The sequence below is a fragment of the Poecilia latipinna genome, unplaced genomic scaffold, assembly GCF_001443285.1.
Source record: "Poecilia latipinna isolate Pla-1442-1.1 unplaced genomic scaffold, P_latipinna-1.0 Scaffold1105, whole genome shotgun sequence".
Lineage (NCBI taxonomy): Eukaryota > Metazoa > Chordata > Actinopteri > Cyprinodontiformes > Poeciliidae > Poecilia > Poecilia latipinna.
This window is the reverse complement of record NW_015113721.1, coordinates 74,454-87,406: the sequence shown is the minus strand read 5'-3', so window position 1 is coordinate 87,406 and position 12,953 is coordinate 74,454. Positions and strand designations below refer to the sequence as shown.

General features: G+C 40.2%; 1 protein-coding gene across 3 annotated transcripts in view; it reads right to left on the bottom strand.

Moving 5' to 3' along the window:
• Positions 1–12,953, bottom strand: part of cdk14 (cyclin dependent kinase 14) — a 152,873-nt gene that overhangs the window by 80,384 nt on the left and 59,536 nt on the right. For all 3 annotated transcript variants that reach the window (XM_015052357.1, XM_015052355.1, XM_015052356.1), the window contains exon 7: positions 7,089–7,212. In XM_015052357.1, the coding sequence (XP_014907843.1) occupies positions 7,089–7,212 (124 nt within the window). The remainder of the gene's footprint in view (positions 1–7,088; positions 7,213–12,953) is intronic.

Below are 12,953 nucleotides of genomic sequence, written 5' to 3'. Positions count from 1 at the left end.
TGAAAAGCTAATTTCCATCATATGAGTATGTTTTAGCTAATATGTGGAGTCAATAGAGACAAGGAGTAAGGCTCTTGGCTACAGCAAAGATTTGAAGGAAAAAAGTGACTAAAGTGCTTGTGGTGAACCAAATACAGCTAATGACACAACAAGCATCTGCAATCAGCAAGATTGCACATAAAATTAGTGATGGAGCTGGTTCTCCGCCATCACTGACCAATGGCAAGTTTGTTTTCCACCCACAGACACTTTAAATGCAGCCAAATGTCTTAGCTCACTGTGCTCAGCACACACTGGAAAATATCTCATTTGCTCAAAAGCCTAACTCCCTGAGCGCACACAAAACTGCCAACATACGTTACCACATCTACGTGGGTATGTTACAGCAGATATAATGGCAACAGAAAAGACAAATGGATTCAACCTTCCCCCTCTAAGCCCCCTGTGTCCCATGACAAAGAGGACACTACTTCAAAGGTCTGACCTTTGGATTCAAACACACTCAGACCTTCAACCACCTTCACTTGGAGCGCTTCTCCAGCTAACCTCCTTCCTGTGCAGGTAGCAGTCCAAAGAAAGGTCACATGTTAATTATACATCACTATCTTACACTTTTACGGGTTCAACAAAAATACAGTGGTGAGGGCAGGAGGGAGGACGACAAGGTGGACAGGGTGAAGGAGGATGGTGTGGAGAAATAAAACGGGCTGCGTACCTCTTTGTTTTATCATTTGGATACAGTTAGGTATGAAGAAGTCCTGAGAAAGAAGATTCCTGAAAATATGCCCAATTTCATGTATTTCCAACAAATAATATTGTTGGAGATTTTATAAAATACCTCTTATTAACAGACTGACCATTTTGTGTTTGACCTCGTCTGAGTGTCCAGTCGTAGCAGGATCATTTTGGCCCTTCACTTCCACTTTTTTGATGTTTGCTGATGCACATGTATGCACAGTTTTACAGGCTTCCTTTGCTCTCTGATTCTGTAACTTCTGCAAGTTTATTATTTGATTTAACAAATCTAATCTAAAAACACTGAAATATGACTGCTGTCAGCCACTGAAGAGAAGTAGAACACACCAAAACCTTAAAATAGATACATTTATTTATTATTTTTTAATTATAGAACACATGTAAAACAGGGTTTCACCAAAGTGTTGAGCAAGAAGAAAATCAATAAGTCCAACATGGTAATGTTTTGGACTGAGTTCTTTTGGTCTGTTGGGTTTCAGCTCTTGAAGTGGTGAACTGGATGGAATGTATGTATGATAATGTATGTATGATTGGACTGAACTGATGTTTTTTAATAAAGTGCCTTTTAGTTATGTTTATTTACATAACTGGAATTATGTAAATAAACTGAACTGAGCTGAATTGACAAAAAAAGAGTAAAATTGAGAAGATCAACTTTACAATCACTTTATTCAATTTTAATTGATTTTTGTGGAATATTGATCAATATTTTTATGTGTATTTTCTTGATGATTGTGATGACGGCATTTGACAAAATGTAATGTTTATTACTTGTTTCATGATATAAAATACATTAAACTGCTTTGTTGCTGAAAATGTGCTTCACAAATAAACTTGAACTTGACTTAACATACAAGAGCTATTAAAGTAACCAATAAGCCAGTGGAAATAGTGTGAAGGTCATCAAAACAAATAAAAGAGTCTAAGTAACTAACTATGGTAGGCAACCAGGCAGAAAGCCTAATGTGACTTAAGAAGGTTTTCAACTTCAGAATTTCATAGTTAAAAGAATCGTAGGCAGCAGTGTTGCTGAGTGAATCATTGGTGGAAATATTATTATTCTATAAATCAGGGAGGGCACAAAAACAACATTTCTGGTAGATTTTCAGATGGAAAATTTGAGGCCACTCCTGCTCTGACCTGATGGGGGCAGTATACTCTTACTCTGATTTACAACAAAAACAACATTTAAAGGTGACACTTTTTTTTGTTCCAGTGCTAATCTTTTTACACAGATCCCTTTGTTCAGTGAAGCAGTTTGATTAAAAACAACAGTTGCTTGCGGCATTTTTGATCTGACAAAGCAGCTTTTAAAATCAATTAGAAATTAGAATCCCAGAGTCTGGGTTTTGTAGCATCCCTGGCCTTAACATGCCGAGTATAGAACAGCCCAAGTAACTGATCCAAAATAATGCACATATCTACATATACATGTTAATAAATTGGGAATACACCACCTGTCATCGTCAAAGCTTATTTGCCAACACAAGGCGGACTGTAACACGCTCTGCATGAGGGTACAGTAGTCTGTAATGAGTCAGCTCAGTAATTACCAAACACGTTCATCTCAGCTGCTCATTTCAGTTTATTTCCAAGTTTGGACCAAACCACACACAGATCAGCTGCATTTCTTAACCTAATTGACTTCAAAAAGACCATCTGCATGTGTGTTCAGGCCCAGTGGTGCTACTACTGGTGCAGCGAGGCACTGGGCCGAACGTCACACTGGGGAGATCCAAACAGTCCGATCGGGTGCCTGGGACATTCCTCCAGCTCCATTGTCACATTGCTTCCCTCCTCACACATCATTATCCCAGCAGCTATTACTCCACAGAAACTCCCCACTATAACACACACACACACACACACACATCAGTGATTGTCTAGCTACAGCAGCTCTCCTCCACAGGAGAAACTAGAGTAAAGCTTAGAGATTTTTCAGCATGAATGTCAGCTGAGTGTGAAACAGATATGTATACCTGATCTTCCTTCTCACACCTGACTGGTATGTAGTTTAGATTTGCTTTTGAAGAACAGAAGCAAATCTAAGAACAGAACGATGTGAATATTTTGATGATAAAATAGCGTCCAGTGACAGCTTTAACCTTTCAACTTTAATTTATAAAAAACACAAATTAAACTGAACTATTCAGGTAATGTAACATTTATAGAAGCAAATATATTTAGGTTGTTAGTGTTTTTTCAAACAAACACCGATGATTTAAATGCTCATGTTGAATGACTTTTCAACAACTCAGCAAGAAAAAATAAATTAAATTCTGGTACACTTGAAATAAGACTAAACTCACAAGTAATTCTCAGCAAGATATAGGATCATGTCTTAAGTCATTAATTCCTCAATAATGATTAAAAAAAAAACAGTGCTAGTTCCAGCGGCAGATTGTTTCACTTATAGCAGGACGTTCTTCATGTTTTAAGTGAAATGATAGTGGAATGAAATGCTGACTCAAGAATCTGTGGAGTTTCCTTCTGACCTGTGTTGGTGCTGCTGTTGGACCTGTAGCTGTGTCCTACTGTGGAAAAGTCCTGAATGGCAAAGGGATCCTTTCTACAGGAATGGTAAAATATTCTTCAGTCAGAGTCTTTTTCAGATTTGCTGGTACACAGACAGCTATAGGAGACCCTTCCTGCCCTCAGCTGTCAGCATTTACAAAAACTCTGAAGAAACTTGTTTAGTTACATTTAATTTCCCTCTGGATCAACAAAGTATCTGAATTGAATGTATGTCTTAATAACCTAAAGAAATGCAGGAAATGATCCACTGTATTATTTCTAATTCAGTCCAGACTGATGTTTTTGTTCTTTCTGACTATAACCAACAAAAACCTACAGCACCACTACTGTCCCTAATGTATCGCGGTCATTAAGAAAACAAATTTCAGTGTGAGATATTAAAGTAAGTTAATATCTGACGAATCAGCAAATCCCCCTGCCGCCTCTTACTTCACCCAGACCCTGCAGCAGCTGACACAGCTCAGGGGGAAGTTTTGGAAGAAACAAAATCAGGCCTGAAATAATCACCTGTAGGTGAGGAAGGCGTGTGAACTGAGAGAGAAAAGTAACTTTAATAGTTCACACAGCTGCTTCCACACAAACAGTACACATCAGAAGGCTTAGTTGGCCTCAATTAACTGTGTCCTTGATATGAAACGCAGGCTTCTTAAAGCCTCATTTACAACGCTGCTGCTTGTTTCTGCTCATTAAAAAGAGAGTAAATCCACAGTGGAGCAGAGAGGAGCATCTGGACCGACCCACATCCAGCAGCGGGATACAGAACCCCGGCTTCTTTGGCTGATGAGAAACTGTTGCTCCGTGGTTAGGCTGAGCCTTATGAGCCCCCTGCATAAGCATGGGATGATTCAATAATAATACCAGCACGTTTAGCAGGTAATGTCCAGCCTCTCAACTCCCTGGATTAATATCAGGCTGCAGACCCTCAAAGCCACTTTCACAACTCTGAGCTCTACCAGTCTAATAACGCCCTTCAGTTCACACAGGCTCAGAGGAAATCCAGTCTGACTTCATTTCAGTTCTTACTTGCACAAGGGTTGAATAAATGCTATTATTTAAGCGCTGCCACATTGTTTCCTGTTTTCTTCTGTGTGCTGGGGTTCCAAACAGAACAGCTCTTGTGTTGGTCCAGGAAGAGATCAATGTGATGGAGTCACAGTGGACTACTGCAAAAAACAGCAGAGCACCACAACTGGAGAAAACCTGGGACAAGCTTTCCTGCAAAGATGGAAAGCTTCGCAGGAAAGTTGTGAAGTTGAATCCATGAGGCTACAAAGTTGTTCTACTGCCAGAGCTTGGAAATAAACTCAATTTCTTGTTAAAACTGTTGTTTCACATGCAGTGAATCAGGGCAGGATTCGAACCAATCACTAAGCCCTCTGTACCTGGATCACACACTCTACCATCTGTGTCACCTCAAAATAAAAAAGTTTGCAGTTATGAGATAAGTTTTATATATTATCGAAGCTTTCTTGTTTAACGAGATATAAAAAATACTCTCCTCTGATATTTATGTTAAAAATGCATAAAACAGTTTGCTTTGACTCTCCTCACCCCGATTCCTCTAGATGAAGTAGATGTGCTGCTATTTCACCGTTACAACCTTTCTTATTGAAAAGAGAATATATGTTGGTTTCAATGAAATACGAGTCTCATTATAACAAGTTCTTAAAATCTTGCTAAAACAAGAAAACTTTCTTGTGGTAAGGTTTTTTGCATCACATAACGAGAAATTATTTCTGTTTTAACGAGATATTGTTCCTGAGTTTCTTTTCGAGCTCTGATAGTTAAACGCTTTTGTACAAAATAACCCAGAATAATATCTAAAGGTTTTGGTTTAGTTAAGGTCAGCATTCATAGATCAACAATAAAGAAAAAGAGAGAGGCAGAAAGCACGGCTGACCCAAAAGAACACAAAGGCCCGTCTCCTCCAAAACATATCTTGATGATGTGGGAAAATGTTCTGTGGACTGAGGAGATAAAAGTGGAGTTTTGTGTTTGTTCTGTTACAACAGGAGCAGAGCTAACACAGAACCAGCTTCAGCCATAGTTCTACTGTCTGCAGCTGAACCAAACAACTGCAGTAACACTGGAGGAGAATCAGCCTGGTCATCAGTTCTGGTAAAGCTTGTGTTTTTCAGCATGATAATGATCTGATGCTCACCAGCAAGACGATCAAAAAAAACAAAAGAAAAAAAAAAAGAGTAGACGCAGATAGAATAAACAGAAGCGATGATGCTCCAGCTGTACAGATTATTTTATATACTGGAGAATAAATGTGGAAAGACTGCAGCGACTCAGACACTTTAGCAACATGACAGCTAAAGCTGTCATAAGGTTGAGAATGACCCACTAAGATCAAATTGAAAAACAAAAGCAAAAGACTAAAATACAAGATTGATTTCTATAATTAAAGGAATTCAGGAAGGTTGTGGAGAAACTCCTCACATATGAAGCTGAAGGAACTTTGAGATTCAGAAGAGAAGAAGATGAAGAAAAGGAAATCCAAAGGGATGATTTGTTGATGATTTAAACCCCATTCTAGTCAAAGTCTTTCATTATGACCTACTATGTAATAATATCCTAGTTGGAGGTTTCATGTCAGTGACCTGCAGGGTGAAGAGATGAGATGTTAACTATTGTGGGTCAGGCTGGTCATGTTCAGAGTAACAACCCAACTTCTATCTTTACTCAGTGTCTGTTGCCTGTCACTGATGGATGCAGCGCTCTGCCGCCTCCCATCGCCAGCCTCAGCTTCCTCTCCATTGACGCCCCCCCTCCATCCCTCATGCGGACCCCAGCCAGAGCCACAGGCCTCAGCTGTGGACTGTTAGTATTCCTGCTGCCAAGCAGAGACCCCCAGAAGCTCTGGAGTCACACACACCTCACCCTCCTCATCCGGCCCCCCTCCGGCCAGACCTGACTGCGTGCGTTTGTGTGCATGTGTGTGGATGTGTGGGTGTGTGTTGATGAGCTCCCACAACAGTGGGATTTTCATATTTGCTCATTTGGTATTTTGTCCATTATTTTTCTCTTCCTCATTTCCTTCACAGTAATGTTTCTACACTAATACAAGGTTTGCATTATTGATGAAGCACACACACACACACACACACACACACACACACACACCCACGCACACCCCAATCCTCCTCCCATCTGTCTAGGCAGAGGGATAGAGGGGCGGAAAGGTGCAGAAGATGGATGGGCAGAGAGAAGGAGGAAATGGGTGGAGAGATAAAAAGGGTGTGCTGGACAAAAGACATGCCTGGATGGACGGATGGATGGATGGATGGGCAGACAGATGGACAACGCTAAATGAGGCAGCCTGACCAGTTTGTCCCCCCAGGAAGTAGACTTGCTGTACATGAATCCAAGTCATATCCCACACACACTAGTATGTGGATAGGTTCAAAAACACACAGACCAGAGGCAGGGAACTCATTGATTCATACATTTACTTCAATCAAGCAACTTTAGCCATTTTTTGCATGTGCTTGTAAGAAAAACATCAAATGTGGCTGTTTGGGAGGGTTAAGAAGGAAGCATCTTCTCTCTTAAAGCAACAGAGCATCATGGTTTGGGCTTACGAAGCTGCATCGGAATGAAGGAACTTCTGGAACAATGTAATGACACAACCAAGAAGAAAGTAGAAATGTTTGGCCATGAAGCACAACGCTACATTTGGAGAGAACCAAACACAGCATATCAGCACAAATGGTACATGCTAACTCTTGTACAAAGAGAAGAAGGAAGAAAATTAGCATCGACGTCAGAGGATCAGTTTGCAGTCCACTCACCGAAGTCGGCGAGTTTTAGCTCTCCTGTGTCGCTGATGAGCAGGTTCTGTGGTTTCAGGTCGCGGTGAAGGATGTACCTCTGGTGAATGTAGGACAGGCCTCTCAACAACTGGAACAGGAAGAGCTGGAGAAACAACAGAAAAACAAATGAACAAGGGAAGTAAGTCGGTTCATAAAACACAACAAACAAGTCTGTTGTTTTCTCATCTTTCAGTCGTATTCCGACCCATTTGAATGAAACCTGAACCTCCACGTCTCTGGAGGCTCAGGACTTTAGACAGTGTTATCTGGAGAGATTCATTCATTCATCAGAAGCATAGAAGCATTAGCAACTGACACAGAGGCAGGACAACAATCACTAGCTGTTTCCTTTAACAGAGCATAGAATCGGCAAATTGAAATTATGAAAATTAATATGCCCAATGAAAACACACACATAAAAAAAACCTCAGGTTTTTCACTAAAAAAATGAGGTTTAGCGTGGTTTTTCAACCATACCGAAATAGTTGCATTTCGCAAAATTGCAATGGAAACACTTTTTTAGAATCATACCAGTCAGGTGATCAACAGCCTGATGTTACTTCTGGTAAAACCATGAAGAAGACGACAGGAAGCAGTAGGAGGATGGTGGTTTGTTTTGGGGTTTTTGGACAATGGAAACGCCGCTGGCTCTACCAGAGCTCTCACAGCATCACACTTCATTAAAAGTTGTCATTCCAATGTGTTGAATCCAAAGCTCTTCTGTAAAATGGCCGACTACAATTTTCCCAAAACACCACATACATAGACACTCCAACACTCCTTTGGCAGATGATGAACGCTAGTGTCATGACTGAATATATCTCATGTAACTGTTTATATCAGTCACTGCCTTTATTTTTAATGACTTAAGCTTTTTCAAATGTGATTTAAATTGCATGCCTTGTTTGATGGAAACACCACGATTGCAGAATTGTGTTTTTTCAACATTAGGAGAATATAGACAAAGATTAAAATGGAAACGCATCGACTAACTCTTCCAGTTTACTTACTGCTGTGATTGGTCAGAGCAATGTTTTATTTCTCCATAATCACGGCCTCTACTCTATATTTACTCTGTATGTTTTACACCTTCAGGAAAAAATAGAGTGAAAAGCAGAAATGTGTCAGGATAGATGTTGCTGAAAGGTTGGCAGGTTGGGTTTCTGAGATTCGTTACTGCAAAGGGAGGAAAATCGATGGACGAGAGCATGAGAGGACTGCTGACAGCATGGAGGAAACGGCTCACTGCTGGAAGACACTCTGACCTTTGAACCAGAAGGGAGATTTTATTCATTCCTCACTACATCGGGACATGTCTCTGTTTGCATCAGTTGCACTGCTGCATATTGGATTTTTTAATCAACTGAGCTGCATGCAAATAAAAACTGTAGCAAATGAATTTACTGCGGTGATGTGCTGAAAGCTTCTGCTTCCTTTTGAGCTTGCTTCTAACTTTGTGCTTCGAAGAGAATTTTTATTTGATTTGCAATTCAAATCTGAGGATGAATAGCATTTGTGATTTTAAAGCTTTAGCCAAACCTACAGCCATAGTTGGAAGTGAACTGTAAATATTTGTTTCCTGGTTTTGTAGATTTGCAGCTGAGTTTGGGACTAATGTGGTGTGGTATGACCCAGTTCCTGTCAGAAGTGAGCTGACTGACAGCCTCATTTTTGCACTCTGGAATACAGTCAGCTCTATTACTGCAAGCTGATTGGCTGTAAGACAAGCCCCTGTCATCACTCCTCCACTGCTGTGCTGACAAACTGCTTGTTTGTCCCAAATTCCTGCCTGGTTGTAGCCAAGCAACTCTACTTTTGATATGATGCAGGACCAAAGACCAGAGAAGGAGGAAGTTAAAAACATCTCTTCCACCATAACACAGAGATTTAAAGAGGAGCAGCAAAAACAGATAAGGAGGATTAGCAGAGCTTGTGACTGCATCATACAGGACATGTTACTGTCCTGGATGACTGTAACATGTCATCCAGGTCATCCACACTACGAGATGATTAATACACTACAAAGATGATATTCTCTGCTCTCCGCTGAGCAGAGAATATCATCTCTGTGGAATATCATCTCTGCTGCCTGGATGCTGAATTGTTAGCATATTATACAGCAGTAGCATCTTCAGTCAGAGGCTTTTTCAGATTTGTTGCAACACCGACTGCTACTAGAAATTCTTCCTATTCATAGAATCACGATCCAATACACGCTTTGAAGATATGTGGATGATATGAGTTATGACATTTAATTACCCTTTGGGATCATTGATCAATAAAGAAATTTAAGAATTGAACTGAATATAGTAACTCGACTCAGCTTGATTTGCAACAAAAGTGACAAAATTAAAGGGGCATAATCATAGTACATGAAGGCATTCCTATGATGTGTTCACCAGAAACGCAGTTGCACCAGGTGTTTGCCAACTGCTGCTGCCACTAGTCTGGAGGAGCTGAGTCACAGGAAGGGGTGCACTATGAAACAGAAGCTTGTTTTCTAGTCCATGGATAGTTGCAGTGGGAGATTAAAGGATTTCTCAACAGCAGCAGCAGCACTCCAAGTATTTTTTAATGAGGGAATAACATTATAACATGATGTAAAGCTCAAAAGAGTGGATTTTACATATTACAAACTGTTACACCAATGAGACGCATCACTCAGCTCCAGAAAGTGCATCATGGGGATTTTTCTTGTTTATAGTCATAATGTTTTGGCAGATTGGTCTATTTCAGATGATTTGTTTCCTGCATTTGCTAATTAAAGTTTGTTCTGACACAAACACATACAATTAAATTGGTTATTTTACTGCAATAAAATGCCCAGAAAAATCTTATCAAAATGTCTGAATTCACATCCACTGACATGCCAACCAGGAAGATTAAATTTCATTTAAATTTACATTTTTAATCCTAGTTAAAGTGCTGAACCATTTCACAATGCTCCTCAAGCCGCTTCCAGCGATCTTCAACCCAACGTGAAGCGCCAACGAAAATGCTGTTTTTAACACGTTTCCTTCATAAAGTACCTGCTGCTGTCACTCTGACAGCTTCAAGAGGTAAACAAAGCCCTGAACCCAGAGTCAGAGCTTGTTTTTCTTTTTGTAGCTCTGAGATCTGGCGGCACATCACCCCGCTTCTGTAGACACGTCAGTCAACAAATAACAAGGCATGCGCCACGCAGCTCTTCATTTTATTCCAATTCCAGCAATCCACTCTCGTCTCTCTCCTCTCACTGATACTCTAGTTGTGGCCAATTAAGCTGATTGAAGCACCGTGGAGTCCAATCAGGGACGGGGGCCTTGTCTGGCATCTGGAGCCACCGGGTCAACAGCTTACTATTCCTCCACTCGGCGGGGCAGAGACGAGCCACAGCGAGGAAAATTAGCATAGATGTGTGTGTGTGTGTGTGTGTTTGCTCATGTATATCAAAGACCCTTGTGAAAAACTCTCACCCTTTCATGGCTCGGATAAAAAGGAAAGAAAACTCTCTTTTCTTCCCCTTTCTCTTCAAACCGGGCAATAAAGGAGCGCGATTCTTTTTTCTGCTGCAAACACCTGATTTATATTTACATTTTAATATTATAGTGATGGAGGATGAAGGATTCTGTTTATACAGCTTTGACTGGAGTAACATGACTCTGCTCTGCCTCCAACATGAAGCAGGCTTCAAGGCAAATAACACACAAAGTCCTAATATGAGGCCTGAAGGTTGGGCTAGCGAGTCTATGGAGCGTGTCTTGTTGCTGGCAACGGATTGGAGGATGAAGGAAGTAACCACAAGTGTGACGACATAAATAAACCATGGAAACACACAGGTACATTCAATATGCCAAATTAATAGCCGAGGTAGAAGAAAACTTTTTCTATGGAGAACGAGTTTAAAAGAACAACAAAGAATATTTCAAAATAAAGAAGAAGATGAAAGAATGAATAACTTCTTTGGGTAGCCATAATATAAATGATTCACACAGGGAAATAGCAGATCTGCTCTCGTGTCACAGTTTTATATATATATATATATCATTTGAGCCCTGTTAGTCTGCAGGCAGCATTTGGACTCGTATAACTCAGGTTAATGGATAATTTGGTCTGCTACTTCCTGATTTCGATACAAGTAGTTGTTATATGATGTTTTCCATTCCTGGCCACAAGTTTGAATTTCCAGTTCCAGTTAAATAATGAGTGCTCCCAGAATTATGTCTTGAAGAGTTCGGGTTTTCAAAGCAGCCCAAGCCTTAGATCCTGCCAAATTACAGTGAGTCTGTGTTTGGTGGCAGATGTGCCCGGGTAAAACAACAGAGTTAGTCTTAATGTTTTGGCTCATTACTCTAGCTCTTTGTTATTGATTGAAACAATATCCCTTAAGGATCTTCTTCTTCTTATGTTCCATGTGTGAGTTTGTTTAATCATGATGCATTATTAGTTCCTTACTGTGGGAGAAATGAGCTGTCTGATTGGAGTTAAATCATCCATTAACATAATCCATCACCTGAAGAATGACCCCACTGCACAGAAAATAATCCATCATCAGCACACTGATAAACACGCTGCCATTTCTCTAATGATTAAATACTTATTGCAGTCATACCCAGGGCAATCAGAGCTCCGTGTCAAGATAAGCATTATGAAAAAGTGGGCTGCTTCTGAGTTATCCATGTATGGAATGTAGTGGAGTGTATGTTTTGTCTGATACTCAATGTGCAGCAAAGAATGAGGCTATGCATCAAAGTGACAGCAGTACACCGGGGTTCATAGTTAGTTGTGTACGTTCTACTTTCTCTAGAACAAAGTAAGGGAAAATGGAGTCAGGCAGTTTGGCAGCAGAAGTAACATGTCAGACACGAAGATGAAACATAGCATTCCAGCTCCCACATCTGGAGACGGCATCATCAGAACAGACTGCTAGATGCCTGGTAAAAAAGTGTCCAAGTCTGGGAAGCAGTAGGTACTTACTCAGAGTATGTATGTCATTAGATTAATAATTTCTAACCAGAGACTTCATGTACAGAGATTTCAAAATTGAAAATATTTCAAGTTTGGTTGCTGTTGTTGCTGTTGGATTTGACTCTGTGAAGTGGAAACCTTTGCCTGTCTCTTGTCATTCCTCATGTGCTGAGCCCTTAAGCCTCCAGGAAGGTACTCCAGTTTGCAGAACATTCCCAGATCAGTTATCCATACCACTGCTCTGGTATCGGCCAGGTGGTGATTCCAACGAGTCTCTGGAGAAAATTACAATGCACCTTTACAGACTCCAGAACAGAACATCAGACTAACATCTAGTGAAGATCTGCCTGCACTGATTATACTGACTCTAAAATAATACAAACTAGAAATAGAAACAGGTTTGCATTTAAAGTAGGTAGTACTCGTACTAAGCTATAACCATGGCTGCAGTTTTAGTTACCAACAGTGAAACAAGAACTAAACCCATGAGATGTTCCAATAAAAAAATGTGCCTCACAAAATGCTATTCAGCTGTTGTTAGTACATCCGATGAGGTAAGACTGAACTATTATTATAAGCAGGTGTGAATGTGATTGACAGCTTGCATCTATGCTTAAGACTCTGTAGTAATTATTGAGTTGTTGACAGAATGTAGTTTATTTTAGTGTTTGAATGGTTTTTGCTAGAGCTGCTGTCTGCTTTGTGACTTCCATCTGGTGCTAAACGCATATTGTCATTTGACATAATGTAATTTATTTTATTGCTACAATTTTTCACTGTGGATTTATTTGCTTAAATAATGCATTTGGCAATTTTTGGTAACACTTTATTTGAAGGGGGCTGAATAAGACTGACATGACACTGTCATAAACACCTGTCATGAACATGAATAAGTCT